This window comes from Galeopterus variegatus, unplaced genomic scaffold, assembly GCF_000696425.1.
Source record: "Galeopterus variegatus unplaced genomic scaffold, G_variegatus-3.0.2 Scaffold59, whole genome shotgun sequence".
NCBI lineage: Eukaryota > Metazoa > Chordata > Mammalia > Dermoptera > Cynocephalidae > Galeopterus > Galeopterus variegatus.
The window spans coordinates 103,245-129,601 of NW_007726170.1; the positions used below are offsets into that span (position 1 = coordinate 103,245).

Consider the following 26,357-nt stretch of genomic DNA (forward strand, 5'->3'; position numbering starts at 1 on the left):
AGGATTGTGGCACAGCAGGTTGCTGGCTCAAAGACAGACTAGTTACTGACTGTTATGTAAATATACTGAGAAATTGCTAAAAGAAGGAATGTTTGCTAAGATCAAGCTTTTGTTAACTGCCTTACTAGAATGCCATCTGGCTTGTTTCACTGAAAGTTACCAGCCTGTATTGTTAAACTATAACCCCACCTATGTCTCTTCCTGTAACTTCCTGGTCTAGAAAATGAATGCAGGAAGAGAACCCCAATTCAGTGTTAATTTCCCAAGGAAGGGATGGCTCTTGCTTGAGCATCCCAAGGGAGATTAACCACTTCGGGGCCTCTCACTGCTCAGAAGAGATGGGCTTTGAGTAATCCTTTGCATCTCCGTCACCCAGGGGAAGTGGGGTGACAAATCCATGGGGGGCGAAGCAACACAAAACAACATTTCTGTATTTGCACTGAATTTATGGCTGATAAGGATCGACTTACAACCACTCCCAAGACATCCAAGAGACAAAAACAAAATTTTTTTTCTTCCTTCCAGTTTTTTCCATCTTCATTTCAGGGAGTGGGAGGAAATGGCTATGTTTACAGAATACTCTTGGGTCTTGAACATTTTTCTCCTAACTCTTCCCATTTCAAAATGATACATCTCATGGTTTCATCAATGAAGCAATCTGTGTAAGTCTGCAACTGTTAGTCTATTTTCAGAAAAATTTCCAACTCAAATTATGTTGTTGATTTCCCTTAAGCCTTCTTCCTTGGTTTTATGCTGAATTCCCACTGCTGACTTGGATCAGAGATAACATACTAAATTGGGAGTACAGACAGAAAAGAGGATGTGAAGGAGACAGACATGGATAATGGACAGAGCAGGATCATATAGTTACATAAAGATTAAGGAAGAAAGAAGTCCTGAAATCTTCACATGGTTTATCAGTGATCCACAGGTTATAAAATAAAGATAATTAGAATTAATAACCAATCACACTTCATGTTAAATAGTTATAACTATTCATAAATGCTCATGAATCTGAAGTTTTATAAGAATTATTTTAGGTTGTTAGGATAATGTAATGTACCCACAAGGTAGGAATTAGAACAATTTTAAGTAAGTCAGGCTGTGAGAAAGAATTTCCACAGCATCCAAAGCTAGGGAATGCATCATTTCTCCAAAACTTAAATGTGGAAAGAGGTAGATTAATTGTTTAGTATCTGGTGTGCTGGTAGGTAGGATATTTTAATATTTAAAAATAATTATAAAAGTAATAATATGCTGATCACAGAAAATTAGGAAAATATAGAATATGAAAAAACACGACCTGTAATGCTACTAGCAAAAGATGTAACTACTAGTAACATATTATTTTCCCTCTTTTCTTACGCTTATATGTACAAGGGTACTTCAAGAAGTTCACGGAAAAACAGAAATAAAAGATAATATGAATCCCTCCATGAACTTTTTGACGACCCCCCATATTTAACAAAATTGGGATCATATTATATCGTTTTATGTCTGTTTTTCATTTGACAAGAGAATTTTCTCATTTCCTAAAATAACCAAATAACATAACTTTTTGATTGTATAGTTTTCCATTCTATGGTTATATCACAATTTTGTTACCCTGTGTTATTGGCACTCAGGTTGTTTCTATCTTTTTGCCTTATAAACAATGCTTTAGTGAATATCCTGGCTCTGTGACTTACTAGCTATGTGACCTGAAGCAAATGACTTAATTTTTCTGTGGAATAATAATGGTAACCACTTCACTGGGTTGTCCTGAGAATGACAATTTTAAATACATATAAACAAACATTTAAGAACAGTGCCTGATACACATTAAGCCCTATATAGGAGTTAGATTTTTTTTTTTTTGACCGGTAAGGGGATCGCAACCCTTGGCTTGGTGTGGTCTGCACCATGCTCAGCCAGTGAGCACACTGACCATCCCTATATAGGATCTGAACCCACGGCCTCACTGCTATCAGCGCTGCACTCTACTGAGTGAGCCACGGGGCCAGCCCAGGAGTTAGATTTTTTTTTAAAAGATCATTATCTTTCTATTTAAATCTTTGTAAGTATCATTAACTATCCTTCAAATAAGTTCCTAGATATCAAATTATTGGATCTCATAGTTTGAGTTTCAATAAAAATTCTTGATATATGTAATAAGTTGGATGGTGATATTTTAGAGACTATCTCCAATGATGTATTAGAATGAACATTTATGGCAACTTAAAAGTATTTAAAGTAGACAGTTGTTTAAAAACGAGATTATTACATTAGGTATCTTTTAGATTATTAAATTGGGCAGTTGTTTAAAAATGAGATTATTAATTAAGGTTTAGGTGTTTTTCCTCCCCAGAAAACATCACTGATTTAATCTAAAAGTCCACAGTTCGGGATTAAAATAACATACAAATAACATTTGTACTTCAGCAAGAAAATGTTTCAAAACTGCTTCCTTTCCAACCTAAAAACAGTGAATTATTTTTAGCACAGGTGAGTTCATTGCAAATGGGATACAACAGAATGCTTTTTCCTTATTCCCTCTTTTTACTCTGGCTTGGATTGTTCATAATTTTAAAGTCATTAGCATTCCCCTTTAGTTTCCTATCTTCTTGAACAGATTCTGGAAGTCAAATTCCTTCATTTTTTCAAATAGCAAACAACAATAATCTACATGTTTTTGGAGCAGTAGCACAGAGAAGCTATTTGGGTTCACTGAAAAGAGTGGTTCATTTATTCATTTTATTCAACAAGAGAGTGAAAATGCAGCCCACAGAGTAGAAGAAGATATTTGAGATACATGTACCCAGCAAAGGACTCATATGGAGACTATTTCTTAAAAGAAGGGGGAAGGTAATGTGGGATAGGGCAAAAGACTTGAATAGGTGCTTCGTAAGGGGATATTTAAGAAAAGGTGCTCAACATCATTGTCCCCAGGGAAATGCAAATTAAAATCCAGTATTATTTACCTACAAGCACAGCTTAAAATTAAAAAGATGGTATAATTAAAAATTGTTATTTTAATAACTAAAGCTATTCTGATGATGGTTATCATATTAAAAATAAACTAATATTACAAGTAAAACTGCTCATGTTTTACAAAAATTAAAAGGACATTATCAAATGTCAGTGAGGATGTGGAGCAACTGGAACTCTCATGTGTTGCTGGTATGTAAATTGGTCGAATACTTTGGAAAATTATTTGGCAAGACCTACTAATGCTAAACACACAATTGTCCTCTGACTCAGGAATTTCACTCCTAGGTATAAACCTAAGAGAAACAAATGTGTATGTCTACTCAAAGATGTAAAAAAATACACATGGCAGCTTTATTTCAAATAACAGAAGCAAATCATTTTGTGATTCACATAATGGAATACTAAACAGCAATTAAAAAGAACTACTACTACACACAGCATGGATGAATCTCACAGATGCAATGATGAATGAAAGAAGCTAGACATAAAATATATTCTATGATTCCAATTAAATGAAGTTTAAGAACAGATAAAATCAATCTATGGTGACAGAAGTCAGATTAAGGTTATTTCTGGGAAGGAGAGGAGTTATTAATTAGGAAAGGGCACAAGGGAACCCTCTAAAGAGCTGGAAATATTCTATACTTCAAAAAGCTTGTGGAAAAATAGAATTGAAAGATAATACAAGTCTTTCCATGAATTTTTTGAAATAACCCCATATATCGATTGGGTGGTGATTACATATGTAAATACTCATCAAGCTGTATACTTAAAGCTTTTTGTCCTTAACTGTATACAGGCTGAGCACCCCTAATCTAAAAATCTGAAATCCAAAATGCTCCAAAATCTGAAACTTTTTGAGTGCCAACATGAGATAGTGACACTTTGCTTTCCGATGGTTCAATGTATACAAACTGTTTCATGCACAAAATCATTTTAAAATATTGTATAAAATTACCTTCGGGCTATGTGTATAAGGTGTTTATCAAGCATAAATTTGGTGTTTAGTATTGGGTTCTATCCCCAAGGTATCTCATTGTGCAAATCCTCCAAAATCCAAAAAAATCTGCAACACTTCTGGTCTCAAGCATTTTAGATAAGTGATACTCAACCTATATATACCTTAATGAAGAATAAAAAAGATAAGCTGTTTTGAGAAGGGACCAAGAGATGAGCTGACGGACACTTTCATCTGGTACTTACTTTGGAAGCTGCCCAGTCAATCCAGCCTTTAGCACAGGGGTCAATGTTAATAAGCACAAGGCCTTCCACAAGCTCTGGATGACTGAGCTGAAAGACGACCCAAAGACAACAGTATGAAAGTTCCACTCCCACAGTTCTTCTAAAACAGTTGGAACGTGGTTAACCAATTCTTACTATGCCTTAATGCTTCACATTTGAAAGACTACAGAGAGATGATGGGAGAATATGTAGAAAAATAGCTCTTCTGAAGTATGACTTAGTATCTGGAAACCAGTTTCTTAAACCGCTATCAAATAATCTTGCCTTGCAAGGATCAAGAGGGAAGACAAGTTTTTTATTTCTACAGTGGAGCAAAGTACAGTGGAGCAAAGTCTGCAGTTGTCCAACTCATGGTAGATTTTCCCTACTGGGAAAGTGTCTTTGGAACTATGTGGCAAAAGGGGATACTCAGGCTTATATGAGTTGTTTCACACTCATTTATCTTAGTTCCCAACAGGGGCTTCTCAAGTTTTCTGAAACCACCTGTATAGGTGATACCATCCCAGAAGACTCCAATCACCCAGCAGGCATCTCAAAAAACGTTCTGTAAACATTTCCATGTATACTCAGCTTATTTTTTTCTTTAATTACACTGATTATGCTCATTGTAGAAAATCTGATAAACAGAGAAATTATAAAAAGCAAGAAATAAAATCTTACATTATCTTACCCCTGTTAATATTTTGGTACATTTCCTTCTAGTCCTTTCCTATGCCTATGAAAAAATTTATGTGAATCTGTATTCTAACTTTTTTGTTAAAATTATAGAGTATGTGAATCACGTATCATTACTAGCTCTTATAAAACTTAATTTTAATGCCTGTACAAAATTCCGTCATAAGCAGCATCTAGGCCTCACTTTTTATTAACAATGTACTGCCCTCATTTGTGGTTTTTCAGATACTGTAAGTACAAAGCAAGGCTTTATACAAACTTATATCTGGAGCTGACAGAATCTGCAGAAAAAATGACATAAGACACAGAAAAGTGCTTGGCCATTTAACAGCAGTAAGAGCGGTGACTCAGGCAGTACCTCAAGGGTGCTGAGACTAATCTTCCACATACTTACTGCAAATCTGCTGAGGATGTAAGCTCCAGCTCCAACTCCAATCCCAATGATGCTTTTCAGACTGTGAATGAGACATACCGAAAACTGATAGAGTCAGCTTCATTTGGAGGCAGCACTGCATAATGTAAAAATATAACCTGGGTTCTGACATTTACCAGATGTGAGAATTTGGGCTAGTTTTTTAAAAGATTTCTGAGTTCCAGTTCCCAATCTATAAAACAAGGATATCATCACCTACTTTTGAGTTGGTTTTAATTAAATAAAATGTGACTAAAATCTAGGAGACATCCTTGACAACTCACTGTCCTATCACCTCAGTATCCAACCCGTCAGCAAGTCCCGTGGAGTCTATCTCCAGAATATTTCCATATATCTCCATCTACTTCAACCCATCCCCGACAGCATCTAGTACCAAGCTATCATCTCTTGCCTGGACTACTATAATAGTTTAATTAATCCTCCTGCTTTTTCTCTCTTACTCCTTTCTAAACCATTTTCTCCAGAGTGAGAGTAACCCTTTTTAAAAAATTTAAATAGCTTTACTGATGCACAGTTTACACACTGATGATTTAAAAAGACTAAATTGGATATTACTCCCATTTTTAATTAAAACGCATCAACGTCTTTTCTTTATACTTAGAATAAAAATCACAAATTCTTACCTACTCTGTTAGACGTATGTAATCTGGTCCTTGTCTATTTCTTGAATTTCACCCTCATGCCTTTCTTCTACTTGCTCAACTGATCCAGGACCTTTGGACATATTATTCCTTCTGTCTGGAATTCTCTTACCCTGGCTCTCTGTCAACATAGCTCCTTTTTATCTTTCAGGTCTCAGCCCAGGTGACAACTTCCTAGAGAGGATTACTGATGTAGATTCTGCCCTTATTCTCTATCACAGCACCCCCACTGACTTCTTTTATAGCACCTTATTGTGATTATTTACTTGCTTACTTGTTAACTATTTCCCCCACTATGCTCCATGAGGATAGTGACTATTCTGTTTTGCTCACCATCATATCCTCTGGAACAGACACAAAGTAAAAAGTCAACAAAAACCATTCTGCAGTGTGAAAGACTGCAGAATGAACCTACCTTAAGTGGGTAAGAACAGAAGGCAGCATTTCAGCCAGCTCATCCATCGTTGGGTACTGGTATCTGAAATCCAGAAGGATACCTCCTGAATTAGAAAGCACCCAGAGTTCCTAGTGACTAGAACAGCTGGAAAAGTACAGGAGCTTTGATAAAAGCCTTCCCTTTTACCAAAGGCTCATAGAAAGTGATGTGGAGCTGGGAAACGATTATGGCATGTTGTGTAACTCTCTACAACTGCCATGCTAAAAAGAAAGTAAAAGACATTGTATATTGACAAAATAAAATAAAATAAAATATATTAAAAAAAAAAAGAAATAAAGAAAGAAAGAAAGAAAGTAAAAGAACCCATGTGCTTCCGTATCCTAAAGAGCAGTTTCTGGGACCAGAGGAAGCCACATGAAAAGAACTGGTAATATGGCTCTCTCTTAAGGTATTTCCAAACCTTTAACAATCCCTTCGATTGGGGTCCATACTCAATAAACTTCTAGCAGTAAGAGTCAACTCAGGCAGTGGCTCTTGGTCTGCTGCGTATATTTAGGCAGGTAACTATTAAAGTAAACAAAACTCTACTGGGTCCAGGCACACAGTTACAAATCTTGGGCTCCTCAGCATTAAAGTTTATTTGTTTCACTTAGGCATAGCATAACATGGTTGTTTTATTAATTGCTTTTGAATTTGGTTCATGATATGAACCATTTGATCCTAAAATAATCAGGAAAGCCCAGGAACAGACCCAAACCAAGAATCAAAGAAAAGTAATGAGCATCCACAGAGATTACAGAAACAGAGCTGGAAGAGATCTTAAGATGACCTCGTATATATGAGGCAGGATCTGCTCTACATCTAACAGGGAACTCAGCCTAGCTCTGCTTGAACACTTTAAGGGATGGAGCACTCTCATGCCATTTGTGCACAAAATAGGAAAAATAAACTAGAATCAAATTTTGTTGGATATAAACTGATCACTGGCTAATCTGCAAGTGAGAGGCAGAACAACTTGGACACAGTCAACACAGATTCTATACCCATCCCACCGAGGTTCAAATCCTAGCTCTGTTACTTATTTGTTATAAAACCTTAGCCAAATTACTTGATTTTTCTGGGCCTCAGTTTCCTCACTTATAAAATGTGAATAATAGTAAACCTACTCCACAGAGTTGTGAGAATTAAATGAGCTAATCACATAAAGCATTTAAAGCAGTGTCTGGAACACTGTTTGGGTACTATGTAAGTGTTAGCTATTACTTGTTTGCAATGGTCTATTCCACAGCAGTCACCAGCCAAAGGCAGCTCTGGAAATGAGTAAAAGGAGAGGTAAGAATCAGCATTCCACAGCATACACTCTCACTTCTTCTCCCAAGGTCCTCTCAATAAGCCTGCTGTCCAGGGAACGGGTAGGGAGTCTGTGACTCCAACATGGAAGTCAGGCTTAGGATGAAGCAGAGTGCGCCAAGGCCTGTCAGGCTGAACCTCTACCTGCCAGGACAGCCTCTCAGAATAAATGCCTACACAGATATTCAAATTCCTATAATTAGATTGGGAGCTCAGAATGGGGAGATGCTCGCAGGGAAGCTCAGAGGGATCTGGGTTTGGGCCTAGGTAGTTGGGAGTTTCATGGAGGGATACAAAAATGACAGATTTAAAATAGATGAGGAAGGGAACAGATAAAAGACATGAGAAGTGTGACATACATGCCTTGTCATTACATGGAAATAGGTCCCTGCTACGGAGAGCCATTCTCGGTTATGCGAAAACATGCAGTTTCCCCCAATAGACTCCATATAACAGTCCTCTCAGGCCAGAGAGAGAAAACATGGGGATAGTTGATTGATACGTATAACCTGCAGGCTGTGATAAAATCAGGTGGGAAGGAAGCACATGCTACTACTTCTCCCACTGGAGCTCAGTCGCTTGCTCTTCTGAGTGCATGTTCCCCAGAAGATCTTGCTTGTGGCCTTACCCTGTTGGGAAAGAGGGTGCACCTTCCTGCTGGCCTGGGGCATCCACATGACAGACAGCAAAGTGCTGAGTAATCTCTTGCATGTCCTCAAAGTTAAAGAATGCATTGAAACAGGATTTATCTACAAGAGTAAAAATACTCGTAAATAATAGGCTCTCCATTTCTCCCCAATTTTCATCTACTCAGTCAATGCCATACCACTGCCCTCTATCACTTCCTTTTAATCACCATTCCACTAAAGTGAGGTGTCTGAACAATACATCTGATTCAAGCTGTCCTAAAGTCTGAATACAGGACATCTCAATGACTTGAAAAAGTCTAATTCTCAATTCTACACAGTATCTACAAAGTGGAAACCACTTTGTTGATTTTTGTTTGTTTCCTGGTGTTGCACAAAATAATCTTACACCCATAGGCTGTCCTTTCTCATGCAACTTATTCCCCTATCTGACATAGAGACACTGATTCAAGAGCCTAGCTAAAGTGAATATATTGAGCTGCTTACATTCACCATGTGGGAATTTGTCTCTTGGAAAATTGGCTAGGGTGCAGGGAGGTGCTGTGGCTTCAATTTTTACCCTCTTCGTATAACTGCTTAAATCACTTCTCATGCTAGGCAGCTACAATGGCTTTAGCCCTGGACTGTAGCCTCAAATGCAGGCCACATCTGAAAGTCAGAGCAGCGTAAAAGAAAATACATGAATACAGACTCCATGTGCTTATGGCTAGAGCCAAAATCATATACTGCCATCTAGAAAAGTCCACGTAAAGTCACTGATGACAGCCTGTAGCAAGAATACTTTTACTAATTCACTGAAGAGCTCACAACAAAGTCAATTTCAAACTCTGTATTTTCTAACCTGAAACATAAAAAAAACAAAGTACTGACTTGGAAAAAACTGATTTCACTTCTACTTTCTTAATCAGTTCATTGTATAATCTTCAGTCCTTCAGCAGATGTGACACAAAGGAGAGATATAATTCCAGATCCTCCAAAACACATTCCCATGCACACTTCCCCGGAACTTTAGCCTTGCCATTAACAAATGTAACGATGAGGAGGGAAGGTTATGACAGAGAGAGAAAACCTCTGCTCTATTAGAATACAGCTGTTTGTTATTTTTTAAAAAATATATACAAAGATTCAGTATTATGATAAAAATGAAAAGTATAAAATCAAATACATACGGTTGAGGCCAATGTCATGATATGTCAGTATAACTGGTCTGTTTCCCTTCGGTAAGCCTCTTATTGTAACATGGACCACACCATGAGTTGTTTCTATGTCATGTTCCTGTAACAAGAGAATGTAAGATCTCAGCAAAGGCAGAATGAACTTCCCACGTTGCCACAGTTTCACAATACCTGCTTTGCCACCATTTCCCACCAGCTGGGGCAGGACACATTAATGAATTACACACATACCAGAGAGATCCTGTATTATGCATAATATTCCTATTTTCTATCCTTCCAGATAGATAGATAAATAGGGAGAAAAATACACCTTGTCACCCCCCACAGCTCACTTAAGAGCCCAGGAAGTCAAGGATCTGTTGAGAATACATTCACAAATGGCTATGGAAAGAAGATCAACAAGTTGGGGAAGGAGCTAGGTAAGACTTGGGGGAAGAAAAGTTAAGGAAACAGAAGATCTGAAGGAGTTGCTGGGTAAAAAGTCAGAGGCTTCAGACCTTCTGAACACACATTTAGCTACTGACAATTTCAGTAGACACCCATGGGCGTGTATGCATAGAATCTCTCTCCTTTCCTGGGAGCTGCCCCTTGCATCATCCACACATTACAGAAGTGGCTCTTGGATACCATGTGTGCAGAACATAACCATATGGCCATGGCTTACTGGAGTCACGTAGGCATCTGGCCCATGCTGGGTCAGCACTGTTCCTTAGGAATGTGTAATTGGGACTAAGAGAATCCATCCTCAGCTTGGTTCTTCTCTTGAAAAGAGAAGTAAATGTGGGAGCTTTCAGGAGGCATTTCCCACTACTCTAATTCCTGATTCTAGCTGTACATGCTCTTTAGACCCCAAAGATCCTAACCGAGGCAATGAGTAAAGTTTAAAATGCAGTCAGAGCAGAGCTCAGGAACTGACTCAAGTCAGAACAGAATGTAATTGGAGCTGCTGGGAGTGGTTGGAGCACTAAGAGTGGTTGGGTGGAGAAGAAAGGTACTATAGAAAAGTTAACTGAGATTTATTCTAGTCCTCTTCAAATTTTATATTTCTCAAAAATAAAAAGTTACCATGCCTAGCCTAGTGAATTTCTGCTGATGAAGTCCACATCTATCTCAGAAAGTCTTACATTAGATAAGACAAGATTAGCTCTGTCAATAAGAATCCCAACAAAGGCAAAGGGCTTCCAACTAATTTCCTATCTAATAATGAACCTCATCAGAGCTTTGGTTTCTTCTCTGACATGGGATGCAGAAGACAATCTTAGGCTAATTGAACATCAGTATATCTCAAATCATAGGCCCCAGGCTGGAGTAGATAGACATCTCTGCAAATCAAACCATGTGTGACTCAATACTTCTGTTATTCTCTATTACTAATACCTCCTATTCAAGCCTATTGAAAGGCTTGAAAAAGGGAAGTTAGAAATGAAGGATAGAATCAGGTACTGTCAACTGGCTATGAAATAAAGTACAGGGTTTGGATAGGAGGAAAACATAAAAATAAATCCGTTACTGTATTAGCATTTCTCTTATAGTAATGTCAGACTTACTGAAGGACCTCCTGACACCAGGTTCCTTCATTAAACATCTATTTTTTGAATCCCTACTACATACCAGCCCCTGGACTGAGCTGTGGGTATAAAGCAGTAAACCTGAGAAATGTGAGCCCTGCCTAATCACTGAGATTATATTCTAGATAAAGAGGAAGATAATAAACACACAAATAAACCAACCCATAATAATGGTTTGTGATAAGTGCTATTAAAGAAATAAATAGGGGGCCGGCCCATGGCTCACTTGGGAGAGTGTGGTGCTGATAACACCACGCCAAGGGTTTGGATCCCTATATAGGGATGGCCGGTTAGCTCACTTGGGATAGCGTGGTGCTGACAACATCAAGTCAAGTTAAGATCTCCTTACCGGTCATCTTTAAAAAATAAAAATAAAAAAAGACATAAACAGGGAGCTCTGATAGAAAATTAAGGGGCCGGCCCGGTGGCGCACTGGATAGTGCGCCGCTTGGGAAGCGCGGCGGCGCTCCCGCCCGAGGGTTCGGATCCCACATACAGACCGGTTCCCGCTCACTGGCTGAGCGAGGCGCGGGAGCAACACCGAGGGGTGCAATCCCGTTGCCGGTCCCCGGTCCAGTACGGGGGCAACCCTGAGGGTTGCGATCCGTTGCCGGACACGGAAAAAGACAAAAAAAAAAAAAAAAAAAAAGACATAAACAGGGAGCTCTGATAGAAAATTAAGGGGCCGGCCCGGTGGCGCACTGGATAGTGCGCCGCTTGGGAAGCGCGGCGGCGCTCCCGCCCGAGGGTTCGGATCCCACATACAGACCGGTTCCCGCTCACTGGCTGAGCGAGGCGCGGGAGCAACACCGAGGGGTGCAATCCCGTTGCCGGTCCCCGGTCCAGTACGGGGGCAACCCTGAGGGTTGCGATCCGTTGCCGGACACGGAAAAAGACAAAAAAAAAAAAAAAAAAGAAAATTAAGAACAAAGACATTAACTTCACTAAGCAGTCAGGAAAGATTAAATTCAATGGAATGCTATTTCATACACACCAGAACGGTGAAAATGTACAAAATGATAATGCCAAGTGTTGGCCAGGATGTAGAGAAATAAGAACTCACATATGCTGTTGGTAGGCATGTAAATTGGGGCAACTATGCTGGAGAACAATCTGGTAATTTCTAATAAAGTTAAGTAGTGTCTACCCTAAAGCAATTTTACTTTTAGGTATAATCTAAAGAAATTCTCAAGCATGGTAACATACACAGACATGCACAGAGATATACACTGCATCCTTGTTTATAATGTCAAAAGAATTGGAAAATATTCATCATAGGGAAATTGAGAAATGAATTATGATTTATTCACATAATGAAATACAGATAAAAATGAACTAGAACTATAAGCATTAATACACACAGAAAATCTTGAAAACACAAAGCCAAGTAAAAGAGCAAGATGCAGAAGGATACGTATGCAATATACAACTTACATAAATATTTTTTAAAAAGTAACTCTATAGATTGTATATGTTTACACACACATATTTAAAGTGTAAAAACTTGGAGGAGAAGGAATGTATACTAACTTCAGGATTTTGTGTCCTTCTGGAAGAGAATAAATTCTGAAAGAGAACTCAAGGAGGCTTCAATATCTCTCACGCTTTGTTACTTGAGAAAGAAAGAATAAAGAGGAAGAGAGGGAGAAGGCAGTGTCTGCATATGGAGTGACATACATGGGAGCCCAAGTTGAGAGCGTCCAACAACTTGTCACTTTGACAATCAAGTTGCTGGAGCCTTCCTTCTGTCATAACCAAACTTTCAGTAGAGTCCTGCCTAAATATTCCAGCTTGGCCTCAGCTGTGTTACTGAGGGAAACAGCAGGTTACACTTTGGCCCTAAGTGTAACAGGACCTCCCCAAGATCAGGTAATTGATGGTGACTATGGGGTGGGGGATGGGCAGTAGTAAAGTGGAATAGGGCAAAGTAACTACTTTGCCATCATTTTGTAATCTGGATGATTCAGAGATAAAATTGGCTCCTTACAAAGTCTCAACTTTTTAGGGAGATCTCAGCCCCTACCTCTCCATAATATGCCCTCGAATTGTGTACCAACCAAAGTATCAAAGAGCCAAGAGTCTTAGGCCTTACTTGTTGCTTTATTTGGAGCAGCCCTTGGTTGTCAATGTCTCACAAAGTTCCTCTTCATTTTTAAAGTATGTGAATGTAAATGTTCTTAGCACAATAAAGAATAAAAAGAAAGAAGCACTCACATCCATGGGGATTTGCATGTACACCCTTTGTGACTTTATGAATGAACAGCCTGAATGAGACTCCATTTGGAGATGAGCGTGCAGAGACCCTGGCTATGGAGCTGATTCGAGCTGATTCAACGGTCAGGCCACTGAAGGGAGTGATGCTACTGCCACCGTTCTGCTGTAGTCAGCTATCATCTGTTTCACAGGCTCTTTCTCCAGTCACCTGATCCCACACCCCAGCATTCTAGAGTGTGATTACACAATGAGAGCCTGTGCTAAAGGACATAGGCCAAGGGAGCATCCAATAGGCTCTGGTCACAGATGTTTCCCAGCACTTTCTGATTATTTACCATCTCAGGCATATGTACTTCTTGAACATAGTCCCTTTATTTTCTAAGCTTATAAAACAACCTGAAATCATATAGGTCCCTGACATATGTCTCTATCCTGGACTGCCTCTCCCTCTTAATGAACGATGAAGTCTTTTTTTTTTTTTCCTTTTTGTCTTTTTTCATGACCGGTAACGGGATCGCAACCCTCGGTGTCGCGCCCGCACCGCGCTCAACCAGTGAGCGGACCGGTCTCTATATGGGATCTGAACCCTCGACGGGAGCGCCGCACTCCACCGAGTGCGCCACCGGGCTGGCCCTGAACGATGAAGTCTTTTTTTTTTTTTTTTAAAAGATGACCGGTAAGGGGATCTCAACCCTTGGCTTGGTGTTGTCAGCACCACGCTCAGCCAGTGAGCAAACCGGCCATCCCTATATAGGATCCGAACCCGCGGCCTTGGTGTTATCAGCACCGCACTCTACTGAGTGAGCCACGGGCCGGCCCTTGAACGATGAAGTCTTAATCAGAAAGTCTTTTTAAAAATTTAAGAGTTTAGTATATTACCTTTATTTGATAATAACCAACTTTCACTTTTTTCTTGAGTCTTCTCCCTTCAGGTAAATGTGCTGGCACCAGAGGGACACAATCTGATTTATCCTATGTTTTTAAACTCAGTTAAATTTTAATCACTTCACAAAATTGTACATCCAGTGACAGCCTATTACTACTTCTTCCCCTCCCTGGCCACTCTGAAATAGTTTAGGTAAACTTTTATGACAACATACTCTAGGAAATTTCAACATTTTTATTAGTATGAGCCTTGGGTATAGTTTTTGTTATTATATAGGAATTTTTGATATAGTATCACCACTACCTTACCCTTGGTGTAGAGGTATAAAGCTCATTTGCATAATCTCATTTAATCCTGTAGTGAAAGAATGCCTTTACCAATTACTCAGCCTTCTATCAGTAGATCACATTTTCCTTTTTAAAGTTCTATAATACATTTCCCCTGACTCTAGCCTCAATTCTCTCCCCTCTTGCCTCTTACACTTTCCAGCCTAGTTCAATCAGCACTTTCAGAAATCTACTTTTGGGCCGGCCCGGTGGCGCACTCAGTAGAGTGCAGCGCTTGGGAGTGTGGCGGCGCTCCCGCCGAGGGTTCGGATTCCATATAGAGACCGGTCCACTCACTGGTTGAGCGCGGTGTGGGCGCGACACCGAGGGTTGCGATCCCGTTACCGGTCATGAAAAAAGACAAAAAGGAAAAAAAAAAAAAAGAAATCTACTTTTTCTTTTCAACCACCCACAACTCTCAGCCTTTTCAAAATCACAAACACCTCTTCATTTGAAAGCTTCTTTTGCAATATGTCAACCTAAAATCTGTTTTTTCCTCATTCAAAGCCAACTCCAATATCTTCCTCATATAACCTTAGTTAAGAATAAGGAGAAAAAGAGTGACTAACCCACACACAACAACCCAGAACATCTTCAGAACATGTACCCTTTAGGTAAGTGCAGGGAAGGAGGGGTCCAGGTTTGGCCAATTCCAACACCTCACCCTCTGGCTACAGTGAATGTTTCAGGGCTGCGCATGTGACCCCAAACACATGTGACTCACACTAAGCCAACAAGAGTCCTCTCCTGGACTTTTCTCTAGAGTTACAGATAAAGGTCTTCTCTCAGCAGTGAAGCTGCTGAGCTGAAAGGATATGAGTTTGGGGTAGTTGGCAGCCATCACGCACATGATGCAACAGAGCTTGCCGGAGAAATAAATCCTCTGGTAACAGAGGAACAGAAAATTGAGATTAGGGGTAGTGATTTAAAAAGGACTTTATGGGCCGAGCCCGTGGCGCACTCGGGAGAGTGCGGTGCTGGGAGCGCAGCAGCGCTCCCGCCGCAGGTTCGGATCCTATATAGGGATGACTGGTGCGCTCACAGCGCTCACTGGCTGAGCTCAGTGCGGCAGTCTCAAAAAGGACAAAATAAAATAAAATAAAATAAAATAAAAAGGACTTTATTAGACAGCTGGCCAGTTAGCTCAGCTGGTTAGAGTGTGGCCTTGTAACACCTAGGTCAAGGGTTTGGATCCCCATACCAGCCAGCTGCCAAAAAAAAATAGGACTTTATTAGAGCACAGTGTTGATAACAGCAAGGTCAAGGTTTTGGATCCCCTTACCGGCCAGCTGTTCCCCCAAAAAGAAAAATAATTTAAAAAGAATAGTATTTTTTATGAGATTCTTTTTATCTTTCCCCAAATGAGAACAAAGTCACCTGTATCGTTAGAATTTAATAAAATTAACCCCCTCCTCAAAAAGAACAGCAAAATCAAACCAAAAGTGGTGGAGGGATTTTAAGGGGAAGAACTATGAACAAAGGCCAGAGAAATGAAAAGCAGGAGGTAGGAAGGTCAGCAATAATCCCAGTTTTCCTGGGGGTGGAGTAGGTATGCAAAGGGAAGCAGTGGAACATGAGGCTGAAAGGTTGGCTGGGACCATATTCTGAGCAGCCTGCAAGGCCAAGGGAGGAGCGGGAAGTTGATTCAAGCTCTCTAACACAGACTGCAGCAGGCAGTTGAATCCCAGCTCTCTCTGAACACTTCTTCTCTGTCCAAGGAACTGTCAGGATATTTATTTCACATAATTCTTATTTTGTAACAATGCTCATTCACCAAGTGATCTGCAAGAGTTTAAAGCTGTTTAAACCACTTTCAAGAGGCAGTCACAAACATGCATTTGAACTGTGGTACTAAAAACCAATCCTCACTGTTTGGTTTTATAAATCAGTCCTCTTAAGAGTGACTGCTATTAAGTAGCCAGCATGAAATTACTCAGCCTTTGGCCAGCATGAAATTACTTAGCCTTTGGCCATGTCCAAATTATCCTAGGAGCAAGAATTCCATCCATTATCAGCTTCTTCTAAGAGAATGACATATCCTGGCAGACAGCAGCTCTTCACTCTCCATTAATATTTATTGAGTACCCCTCTGGCAGAAGTGAAAGGCAATTGACAAGATATGCCAAGAGCCTTAAATACGCTCACTCCAAGAATCCATCTAAGGAAATAATCCAAAGTGTACACAAAACTTATGCACAAAAATGTTCAGTGAACTGAACATATTATAAGAAATTTAATTTCAAAAAATAATGGAATAGGGGCCGGCCTGGTGGCACACTCGGTAGAGTGTGGCGCTTGGGAGCACGGCGGCGCTCCTGCCGAGGGTTCGGATCCCATATAGAGACCGGTCCGCTCACTGGTTGAGCGCGGTGCGGGCGTGACACCAAGGGTTGCGATCACGTTGCCGGTCACGGTACGGGCGCGACACTGAGGGTTGCAATCCCATTACCAGTCACGAAAAAAGACAAAAAGAAAAAAAAAATAATAATAATAATGGAATAGTTAAGTCACGGTATAACCATATGATGAAATAATAGGTAGCCATTAAAAATTATTTTTATGAGTTTTAGAATGAAACAGAAATGAGATTGTGTTCTAATATTAAACCAGAAAAGGGGATATAAAACTGTACATCCAATATGACAGCCACATAAGTAAAAAATGCATTTTTATAAAAATTAAAAATGTATATACCATGTATCAACACCAAGCATATTAACATGGTTGACCCTGGGATATAGAATTATGAGTTTTCTCTGATACTTCATAATTCTCTATGCTTTCCAAATATTCAAGTATGAACCTGTACACTTTTGTTAACCAGAATATAAAGTAAAAACTGGACAGAAATGTAGGAGACAAAGCAGAACAAATCTAAGCTGGCATTGTCACTAAATGGAGAGGCATTCAGCCTTGGCCCTGGTGCTGTCCCCTAGTGTGGCTGTAGCATGGGGGTGAACTGATCATAAAATACAGTTATTTCTAGGTAGCAGGATCACAGGCAATTTTTCTTTTTATGCTTTTCTGAATTTTCTAAATTTGTTTCTGATTATAAACAAAGTAAGTGTTATTTTCTTAAAGCAACATATTACATACACAGAGAAACTATAACATCTGTCCCAACTTTAGTTTCAAACTTCTAAGCAGTCTCACAAGGAGAGGTGAATTAAGCATCATTGAAGTAGATAAGTGGACAATAAGAAGGCTGCTGATTCACTGTTTCATTCGGCAGTAGGCTCTTTTCTCCTTTCTCATCAATTCTAAGTACGTCACCTTGAATCATTCCCTGTCCCTCATTACTCTTATAGCCATATTATAACTGCTGTTTGCCTAAGAGAAGCTACATAACAATGACGTCACTTAGGTCAATTAAAGAACCAAGAAAAAATGGTACACTTTGAATTATATTTTCATTATTTTTTTTAAAAAAGCATGTCATTAATCAGTAAAGAAAAAAAGGCAGTTTAGATTCAAGTTGTGAGCTTGGTTGAAAATAGTGAGCTTGGCTGATAGATACTAAGATAATTTCCTGGGGATATCATCAAAGATTCCTTAAAGATTTTTCGAAGGCAAGACAGAGAGTTGAAGGAAGGAAGCCCTGATTAAATGGCTCCAGTTCACCCCATGCCACAGCTATGCTAGTGGACAGCATCACTGCCAAGGCTGAATGCCTTTCCGTTTAGTGACAATGCTGGCTTTAGATTTGCTCTGCTATGTCTCCTAAGAATGCCCAACAGTTTCTGGGAAGGCTTTAGGCAAACCAGGCCATTCTAGACTTCTCATATCACAGTTCTTAACTTCTAGGTCTCATATCACTCTTGACCCAGCTGCCCCTTGTCTCCAAAACATCACATAAGCCTTTAACAAACAGACCACAGTGAAGGTAGAATAACATTCAGGAATGCTGGAAGGAGGAAAAAATGAGGGCCTATGGTTTTTTCTTCTTTATAACCCAAAGAATCTGCACATTCAAAACTAGTGACAAATATGTGACAGTGACAAACACTTGTCATCATTCTATCTGTATCAGAAGTAAACTAAAAGTTATATCTTACAAGGCCAGAACATGTTACTATACTAATGCTGCTAGACTATTTTTAAGTCTTAATATTAAAAAATGACTTGATTATTTCTAAATATTATTTCATAATATTTCTAAAACTTGATTTCATTTATATCTATAATTATATTTATGTATGAATAAAACTCACAGGATATACACCAAAATATTAACACTAGTGAAATAACAGATGATATTTCTTTATTTACTTTTTGGTATTTTCTTATTTATTTTGCAATGAACATGTAATATTTCACATTCCAATTTTCTTTTTTGGGGGGAGATTCTCAATTTAATGAAAATGCTTCCACACTTTTAGGTGGGAGTATACATATACTATTTCTGGAGTTCTTCACCTTGAATTTTACTGTCACCCTCTCAAATGATCTCCTTTTAGGTAAATTATATCAAACATTTACAGCAATCAAGCTCAACCAGTTCAACCTAGGATCCAAATCATAACTGAAGTTAAATCAAATTAAAAACAACTAAATGCAAACTTGACTGCCACTATTTATCAAAAATAATATGACTTCTTGTTTTTGAGTAAAGGAGGTATCACTTACAGCAAATGACTCCCTCACAGCTCTAGGCTTTTTATGTTGTATATATAAAGTACCAAATAGTTACACAAAGAGGTGTTTAAAACTGGGATTCAGAAATCTATAATAATATTATGAGCCTGTCCCATTCAAGGTGAGCCTCATCTTCCCGCCAAAGAACTTCAGCTTTAAGGACAATTCAACTCCTTATAACATGTCAGCTCTGGACATGTCCTGGTGAAAGAATAGGCAGTGGAGTATGTAAAAAAAAAAAAAAAGAATAGGCAGTGGATTCAGGAAGAATGGGGTTTTTCAATCCCAAATACTCAATGGCAAGTTATGAAACCTGATTCTCAATTTTCTCACCTGTAAAACAGGGATAATAAAAACCATCTTGTAATATTTCTCCAAGGATTGGAGATAATATATGTTTAGTAGATACCCAATAGATTATTGTGATATAACTGATTTGCCTATAACATAGATATTAGTTCTTCCTTTTGACACTAATGCTATAGAGATTACACTGTACTTAACATAAAATGCATATTTGAAATAACCTGTGGGTGTACAGGTTGGCTGAATACTGGAAGCAAGGAAATTGGTTTGTCAGCACCCTCCTTTCCTGCTAGTAACCTCTGAGTCTACTTCATGTCACTTCTGCCAGTCACTGCTATGGCATTTATCCCAAAAGTGGGAGGACTGGGCTGCCCAGGCTTACGAGATTCTCATTTCTGCGTACTCATTCTTTCCTACTTTTTAAAAATTATCTGTACGTATTTGTAGGGTATGGTGTATTGTTTCAATACATGCATATACTTCACTTAGTGTAGATAGCATAGCTTTGTGCCCATTAATCCACCACTTCCCCTCTCCCTGCCCCATCTCCTTCCCTCGTGGCCTCTGATAACCATTTTTCTACTCTCTACTTCTATGAGAACCACTATTTTTTTTTTTTTTTTTAGCTTCTCCATATGAGTGAGATCATGCAGTATCATCTTTCTGTGCCTGGCTTACTTCTCCCATTTCTTTCAGGACCAGTCAACAGATAAAGTAGGTAGACGGAGAGTTGCTGGTTTGTTTTATTGATTTTCAAATTGGCAATTGACCTACAGGTAAAAGCAGACTAGGAATGGGCCGGCCCCTGGCTCACTCGGGAGAGTGCAGTGCTGATAACACCAAGGCCTCGGGTTCGGATCCCATATAGGTATGGCCGTTTAGCTCATCGGGTGAGCATGGTGCTGACAATACCAAGTCAAGGGTTAAGATCCCCTTACCGGTCACACCTTTAAAAAAAAAAAAAAAGGCAGACTAGGAAGAACAGTATAATTTAAGAAAATACTAATGAGTTAGGTTGAATTTTCCATTTCCAAACATAAAGCCAAGAGAAACCCCCATTTTATATTAGTAACAATTTGACTTTTTTCTTTTATGAAAAGATTTTGCTGTTGAGAAGTCTCTCTTCCAAACTTCCCCTCTCCTACCTTCTTTGTAGTGAAGTAACAAACCCATTTGCCACCTGTGACAAACGAGGTTTCCAATATCACTTCAGGAAAGGAGATCTTAATCACAGAGACAGCTCAACCCAGTAACGTACAATCATAATACGAGTACCTGTTAGGCAATTTTTGAACATGACAGGAACTCATTTTAAATAAACTTGATCCAACTCATTTTAATGACTTGATCCAATTAAGGAGTCATAACTAGCTATGATAAGAGATCCACTTCTACAAGACCACCACCACAGGAAGGGAAGCACTGCAGAGATCCTGTACAGAGCCTCTGTGGTGCTTGTACAGTCCTTACCTGACAGTCAAAATCCTGGAAGTTTCGTGTACCATTCTGTCAACAGAAGGCAGAAAACACAGTCAGTTTCCTTATGTGGTTTCCCCAAGTGTGCAGCAAATTCAGTTCACAGTGAAAACAGTATATGTGTAGCCTCCTCTTGATTGCTATAAAACTAAAATGGTTCTCCTCAAAAGGCTTCAGAGGCAGGGTGGGTTACTAACATGAGTTAGTAAAGGCTAAGTCTTCAGAGGTAAGACTAAGCTTTGGTGGGTTTACTGTGAAGATAAAGGAACGGAGCCCAGTTTTCCAACTAAGCTTCTAACTTCTTGCCTCCCTACCTAAACAGAGCAGCAAGAACGTGTGGGAAGAGAATAAAACATGGATCAGAGTCTGAGAGCACACCCTCAACATACCCTGGAAGTACCTGGGAGGAAAGGAGTTAGATGCCAACTCTGAGAGAGGTGAAGGAGAGCAAGAGCCAGGGTGCCCAAAACCAGGAATTAAAGAAAGAATTAGGAAGAGGACAAAGATATGGATGGATCAGAAATGGAAGATTTGTGTCACTGAAGAAAAAGTGTCACTGAAGTAGAAAAAGAAAGACAAAACAGGGTTCCTAATACACTGGTATATCTGCTGCATCTTATGAAATTGCTGATAGGAAAAAAGAACAAATCCCTGAATCATTTAAAAAGTAGAACACGGTCAAAAAATCCAAGGAGAGGGCCGGCCTGTGTATCACTTGGGAGAATGTGGTGCTGATAACGCCAAGGCCACGGGTTTGGATCCCTATATAGGGATGGCTGTATAGCTCACTTGGGAGAGCGTGGTGCTGACAACACCAAGTCAAGGATAAGATCCCCTCACCGGTCATCTTTTTTTTTTTTAAAAAAAAGATCCAAGGAGAATTCATCAAGCTTCTAAAAGGTACTATATTATAGTAATGTTTGAGACGGAAAACAAAACAAAACAATGGCTCCTGTCATGGGTGTATCTTGAAAAAAAAAAATCAATGGCAGTGATTCAGAGGCATTTTTGCTGCATTTCTATGCCAGAGTTGCAAAAGTATGACATAAGAATATAAAGAGTAATGAGTAATGTATTTGGGAAGAAAGGGGAAAAAAACTTCCTCTACAATGGCTTCCAGAAGGTGTGGAGCTGCTAATAAGCACCTTCCCAAAAGCTGCACCCCCCAGAGAAGCTCTAGATATCTGATCCCAAGGGAACATTAAGTAGTCCCATCCCCCTTCAAGAATATCCTCGTAGAAACAGTTCCTCTGGATCCTACCACCTACATTGCTGCTAGGGCAAAACAGAGGTTAAAAGCACAGCCCAGTATGGTACAAACACCCAAAAAACCAAACTGTCCTCCCCATGAGAGGAACTAGAAGAACCAGCTAGGATGATCTAGAGCTGCACTATCCAATTTGGTAGCCATCAGCCACATGTACAATTTAAGTTTAAATTAATTAAAACTAAAAATTCAGTTTCTTAGTCACATTAACCACATCTCAAGTGCTCATATTACTGGGCAGCACAGATAAGAACACTTCCATTATTGTAGAATCTTCTAGTGGACAGCACTCTCTACAGACCAAAAGCTTTCGAAGGAATAAGGTTATAAATGAGCAGCTATTTTTTTTCTAAAAGTGGCAGTAAAGTCATAACAGATTACTAATTATAGACAGACTGTAGATGCCACTGAGAAACAGGCAAGAGAGTGGCAGAGATAGCTAGTTTGAAGTATTATTCCTGACATGAAACTGAATTCACAAAAATAAAGCTTGATGCAGTCATGACATGGAAAGACAACTAAGATGCCATGCAGATGGGACTGGGGAGTACATTCCCAAGGAACGTTGCTATTGGTAAAAGGATTATAGTGTTCCACAGTTCCCACTAGCCCCATGAAATGCCCAGAACTTCAGAGAAGTCACTGTGTTTAATTTCCAGTTAAGCTATGAGAAACAGAAGAAAGAATCCTCTCATGGTCTATGGTACAAGGTTTCAGAGGATATGAATGACTAGCCAGTGAGTTTCTGGTTCCTGATTGGACTTCCACCTTCCTCCAAATATAGCACAGGGCCTGGGATATATCAGGTGCTTGATAGAGATTTATAAAATGAACAAGCCAATACAAAAAAATTAAATGTTGAGGGATTTTTGTTAAGACTTTGGGTCAAAGGCAAAAACTCTACTGCATTCCAGTTTAAGATAAAATATGGTTATCATAGTGGAAAAACAGTAGGATACAGGCTAGCAGGTTGGCTCAGTTGGTAGAACATGGTGCTGACAACACCAAGGTCAAGGTTTTGGATACATGTACCAGCCAGCTGCCAAAAAAGAAAAAAAGTAGGATACAAAATGGTCTTTACAGTTTGACCTCAACTATATTAAAATATGCATTAAAAAGACTAGAAGAAAAATACTAAAACATCAATGATATCAACTATTTCCACATAGAGAGAATATGGGTAATTTTATTTTATTCTTTTCTACAATGAGGTTGTACATCCATCCCTTTCTGTAATTAGAAAACAAGATAAAAAGGATTTGGTATGGTAAAAAAATATGTTTGCAACTTACATTTTGTAATATAAGATTTAAAGATGCATTTAATCTTTTGAGAAATGATTTATAATGATGTCAAAACAGATCATATTAGAGCTTTGACCTTACAGGGTTCCCTGAGGTTTCTTTAGAGATTATTTAGAAACATTAGAGAAAATCACTCTAGTCTAAACTAAAATCTTGGTAATGGAATTCTGATGAGCTCTTTGGGAAGCAGCTGTCACTGTATACATGAATTCCCCTTCCTCACAATCATGTGATCACAGCCATGAGGTATTTTGTGAGGCCCTGAGCCTCTGAGATGAGCACAAAAGGAAATACTGAAAGCAGAAAGAGACAATTTCCTCCAGAAACCCCTTGTTTGCTGAGTATCTAGAATAAAACAACTATATGTTCTTAATCCAATGTACACAGCTAAACTCTCAGATAAAAGGCACTAATAACTGGCGGAGGTAAGAAGACACTTGTCTCCTTGGCTTTTTTTTTTTTTTTTTTAAGAGATGCCAAACCCTCTTGGAGAATGGCTTTGGGCTTTGTGAGTGATCATCATGGAAAAAGGATAGGACTGGATCTGTTTGACAGTGTTTGGCATCCAGAGTTTCCGAATGAAGATCATTAGCTGGTCTCTGTCTAGACTGTGTTAACTGAGACCATATTCTCTGTACTCTTAAAAGTTCAATGCTACTCATTGGGTGCATTCTGGAAGGCAGAGGAATTCCTGAGGCCTTTCCTAAGAGACTTGTTTGTCTCTGATGTTCACAGTACATGGTTCTACTCTAATAAAATGTCTAGAAATTTCAGGCTGTGGGTGCCTTCTTTTTCTTTCTATCCATTTTGAAGATGCCATTAATTCTATATTCAGAGATATTCTTTCACTAAGTGGACATAAGCAACAGAAAGGGACTCGAAGAAAAAATTAAAACAGTAGAATAATTTGGAGGAAGAGCAAAAAATTATAAATCAAGGAAAAAGATCAATTATTACTGAAAGTTACAGTCAAGGTAGAAGCCAGCTAAGGGGAGTGTTTTCTGGTAGAGCCTCAGATTTAGAAGGTAAACAAAGCAGCTCAAGAAGGTAAATTAAAAGCAAGTAATTCTCCCAACTACAAGGCTAGAGAATAAGCAAAAAGCAGCTAAGGACAGGTGAATGAGTGAAGAAAAGTATGCAAAAAAAAAGGTGGAAGGGATAAAAGTTTAAAAAGTAATTGCTTGAGAGAAGAGTAGTAGTTTCCTAGTATGAGATCTAGGCAAGAGGCATATATAGTTTCAGAAGACAGAAGGCAACATACATAACGTAAAGAAAGATGAGCAACATAAGACCTTAGTGTGCTGATAACACCAAGATCCAGGGCTCGATCCCTATTTAAAAAAAAAAGAAAGAAAAAAAGAAACGTCAGACTTTAGACCAACTACCAACAGGTAGGAGAGATTTGGGGTGAATCTACCTGTTCTCTGATGTCGAAGTGGAAGTTTGTGTCTGATTCACCATTCTATTCCCAGTCCTGACACTTAGTGAATGCAATAAACACCATTCTGTGGAGGTTATAAACACCTCAAAATAGAGATACTCAATTTGAGTAAGAAATAAATACCAAAAAGGAAGGATAACATGGAATTGATGTGCTAGGAACTAAAGTGGGGAGAAATAGTTGTTACAATAGTAAAGGTTTTAAAAATAAGTTGATAAAAAGCCCTGTCGAACGGGATAAAATATGGCATTTCTATTTTAAAAATACAATAATTTTTCCCAACAGAAAGAGGAAAGAAAGATGAGGGATTGCACAGCAAAAGAGGTATATAAGCCCAGAAAAATACTCAGTTTTTTAAAATAACAAAGATTACTATATCCAATTAGTACAAATTAATAAATCAATGTTTTAAAAATTTATAAATCAAGTTATAATCAAATTAATAAATCAATTAATAATCATCAGTAAACCATTTTTAAGTAGAAATCTGTTCAAGCTGAAAATCCAGAGATGAGAATGAAAATTCTATACATACATATATATGTATTTAAAATATATATAAGGGCCGGCCCGTTGCCCACTTGGGAGAGTGTGGTGCTGACAACACCAAGTCAAGGGTTAAGAACCCCTTACCAGTCATCTTTTTAAACAAACAAACAAATATATAAATAAAAATAAAAAATATATGTTAATCATTACCTTCAAAAAATACTAATTAAGAAACCAAGACTTCATAAAGAAACTTATAAAGGGGTCAGATACATGGATAAAACTATCTACAATCAGATAATCACCTGCAGACTGCTGAAAAAGTACAATTTCAACTCTAAAATAAACCTCTACACTAAACATACTACTAGGCTAACATATATCACTGACTCTGTGCATTAAAAATTCTTTGGGCACCCTGCTAAGTTGTGGCTGAGGCTTGGACTCTTCCCACCATATCCTGCTTCTTCTTTTAGCATGTTGAGAGTCATCTGGCCTCTCATGGTGGCATCACTAATTGCTTGGGAACTCATTTCCTGCTCCAGTCCCATCAAGGGCATTTCTGACAATAGATGTGACAATCACCTCTTAGCACATTAAAGAACACCCACCCAAATATTCTTTGATGAAAATGTCAATAAATCTGTTATTTGCAGCTGCTTCCTTTTTTAAAAAAATGACCTTGGCACAAACTCTTCACCTGGAGGTTACAAAAATGTTGATCCCTGGGTTCTCTCTTCCCCAATTCTAACATCCTCCTCCCTCTCCTCATTATATGTGCAGTCATTAGTAAAAGAGAAAACAAGCTGCAGTAGGGTTTACTTCACTTTCTACTATAACAGCCAAGACATTTCTGTTCTTCCCACTAAATATGTATTCCCTTCCTGATATTTCCTCAATTCGTCAGAAGCTGAT

The 26,357-nt window shown here is 38.8% G+C and overlaps 1 protein-coding gene across 3 annotated transcripts in view; it reads right to left on the bottom strand.

The window, feature by feature from the left end:
* NDRG3 (NDRG family member 3) overlaps positions 1-26,357 on the bottom strand; it is a 59,083-nt gene that overhangs the window by 27,394 nt on the left and 5,332 nt on the right. The window contains exons 2-7 of one of the 3 annotated variants that reach the window (XM_008575265.1): positions 20,936-20,971; positions 9,525-9,630; positions 8,337-8,457; positions 6,377-6,439; positions 5,282-5,342; positions 4,174-4,260 (exon numbers count right to left, since the gene is read on the bottom strand). In XM_008575265.1, the coding sequence (XP_008573487.1) occupies positions 4,174-4,260; positions 5,282-5,342; positions 6,377-6,439; positions 8,337-8,457; positions 9,525-9,630; positions 20,936-20,971 (474 nt within the window). The remainder of the gene's footprint in view (positions 1-4,173; positions 4,261-5,281; positions 5,343-6,376; positions 6,440-8,336; positions 8,458-9,524; positions 9,631-20,935; positions 20,972-26,357) is intronic. The other 2 variants (XM_008575270.1, XM_008575279.1) reach the window with 2 other exon arrangements.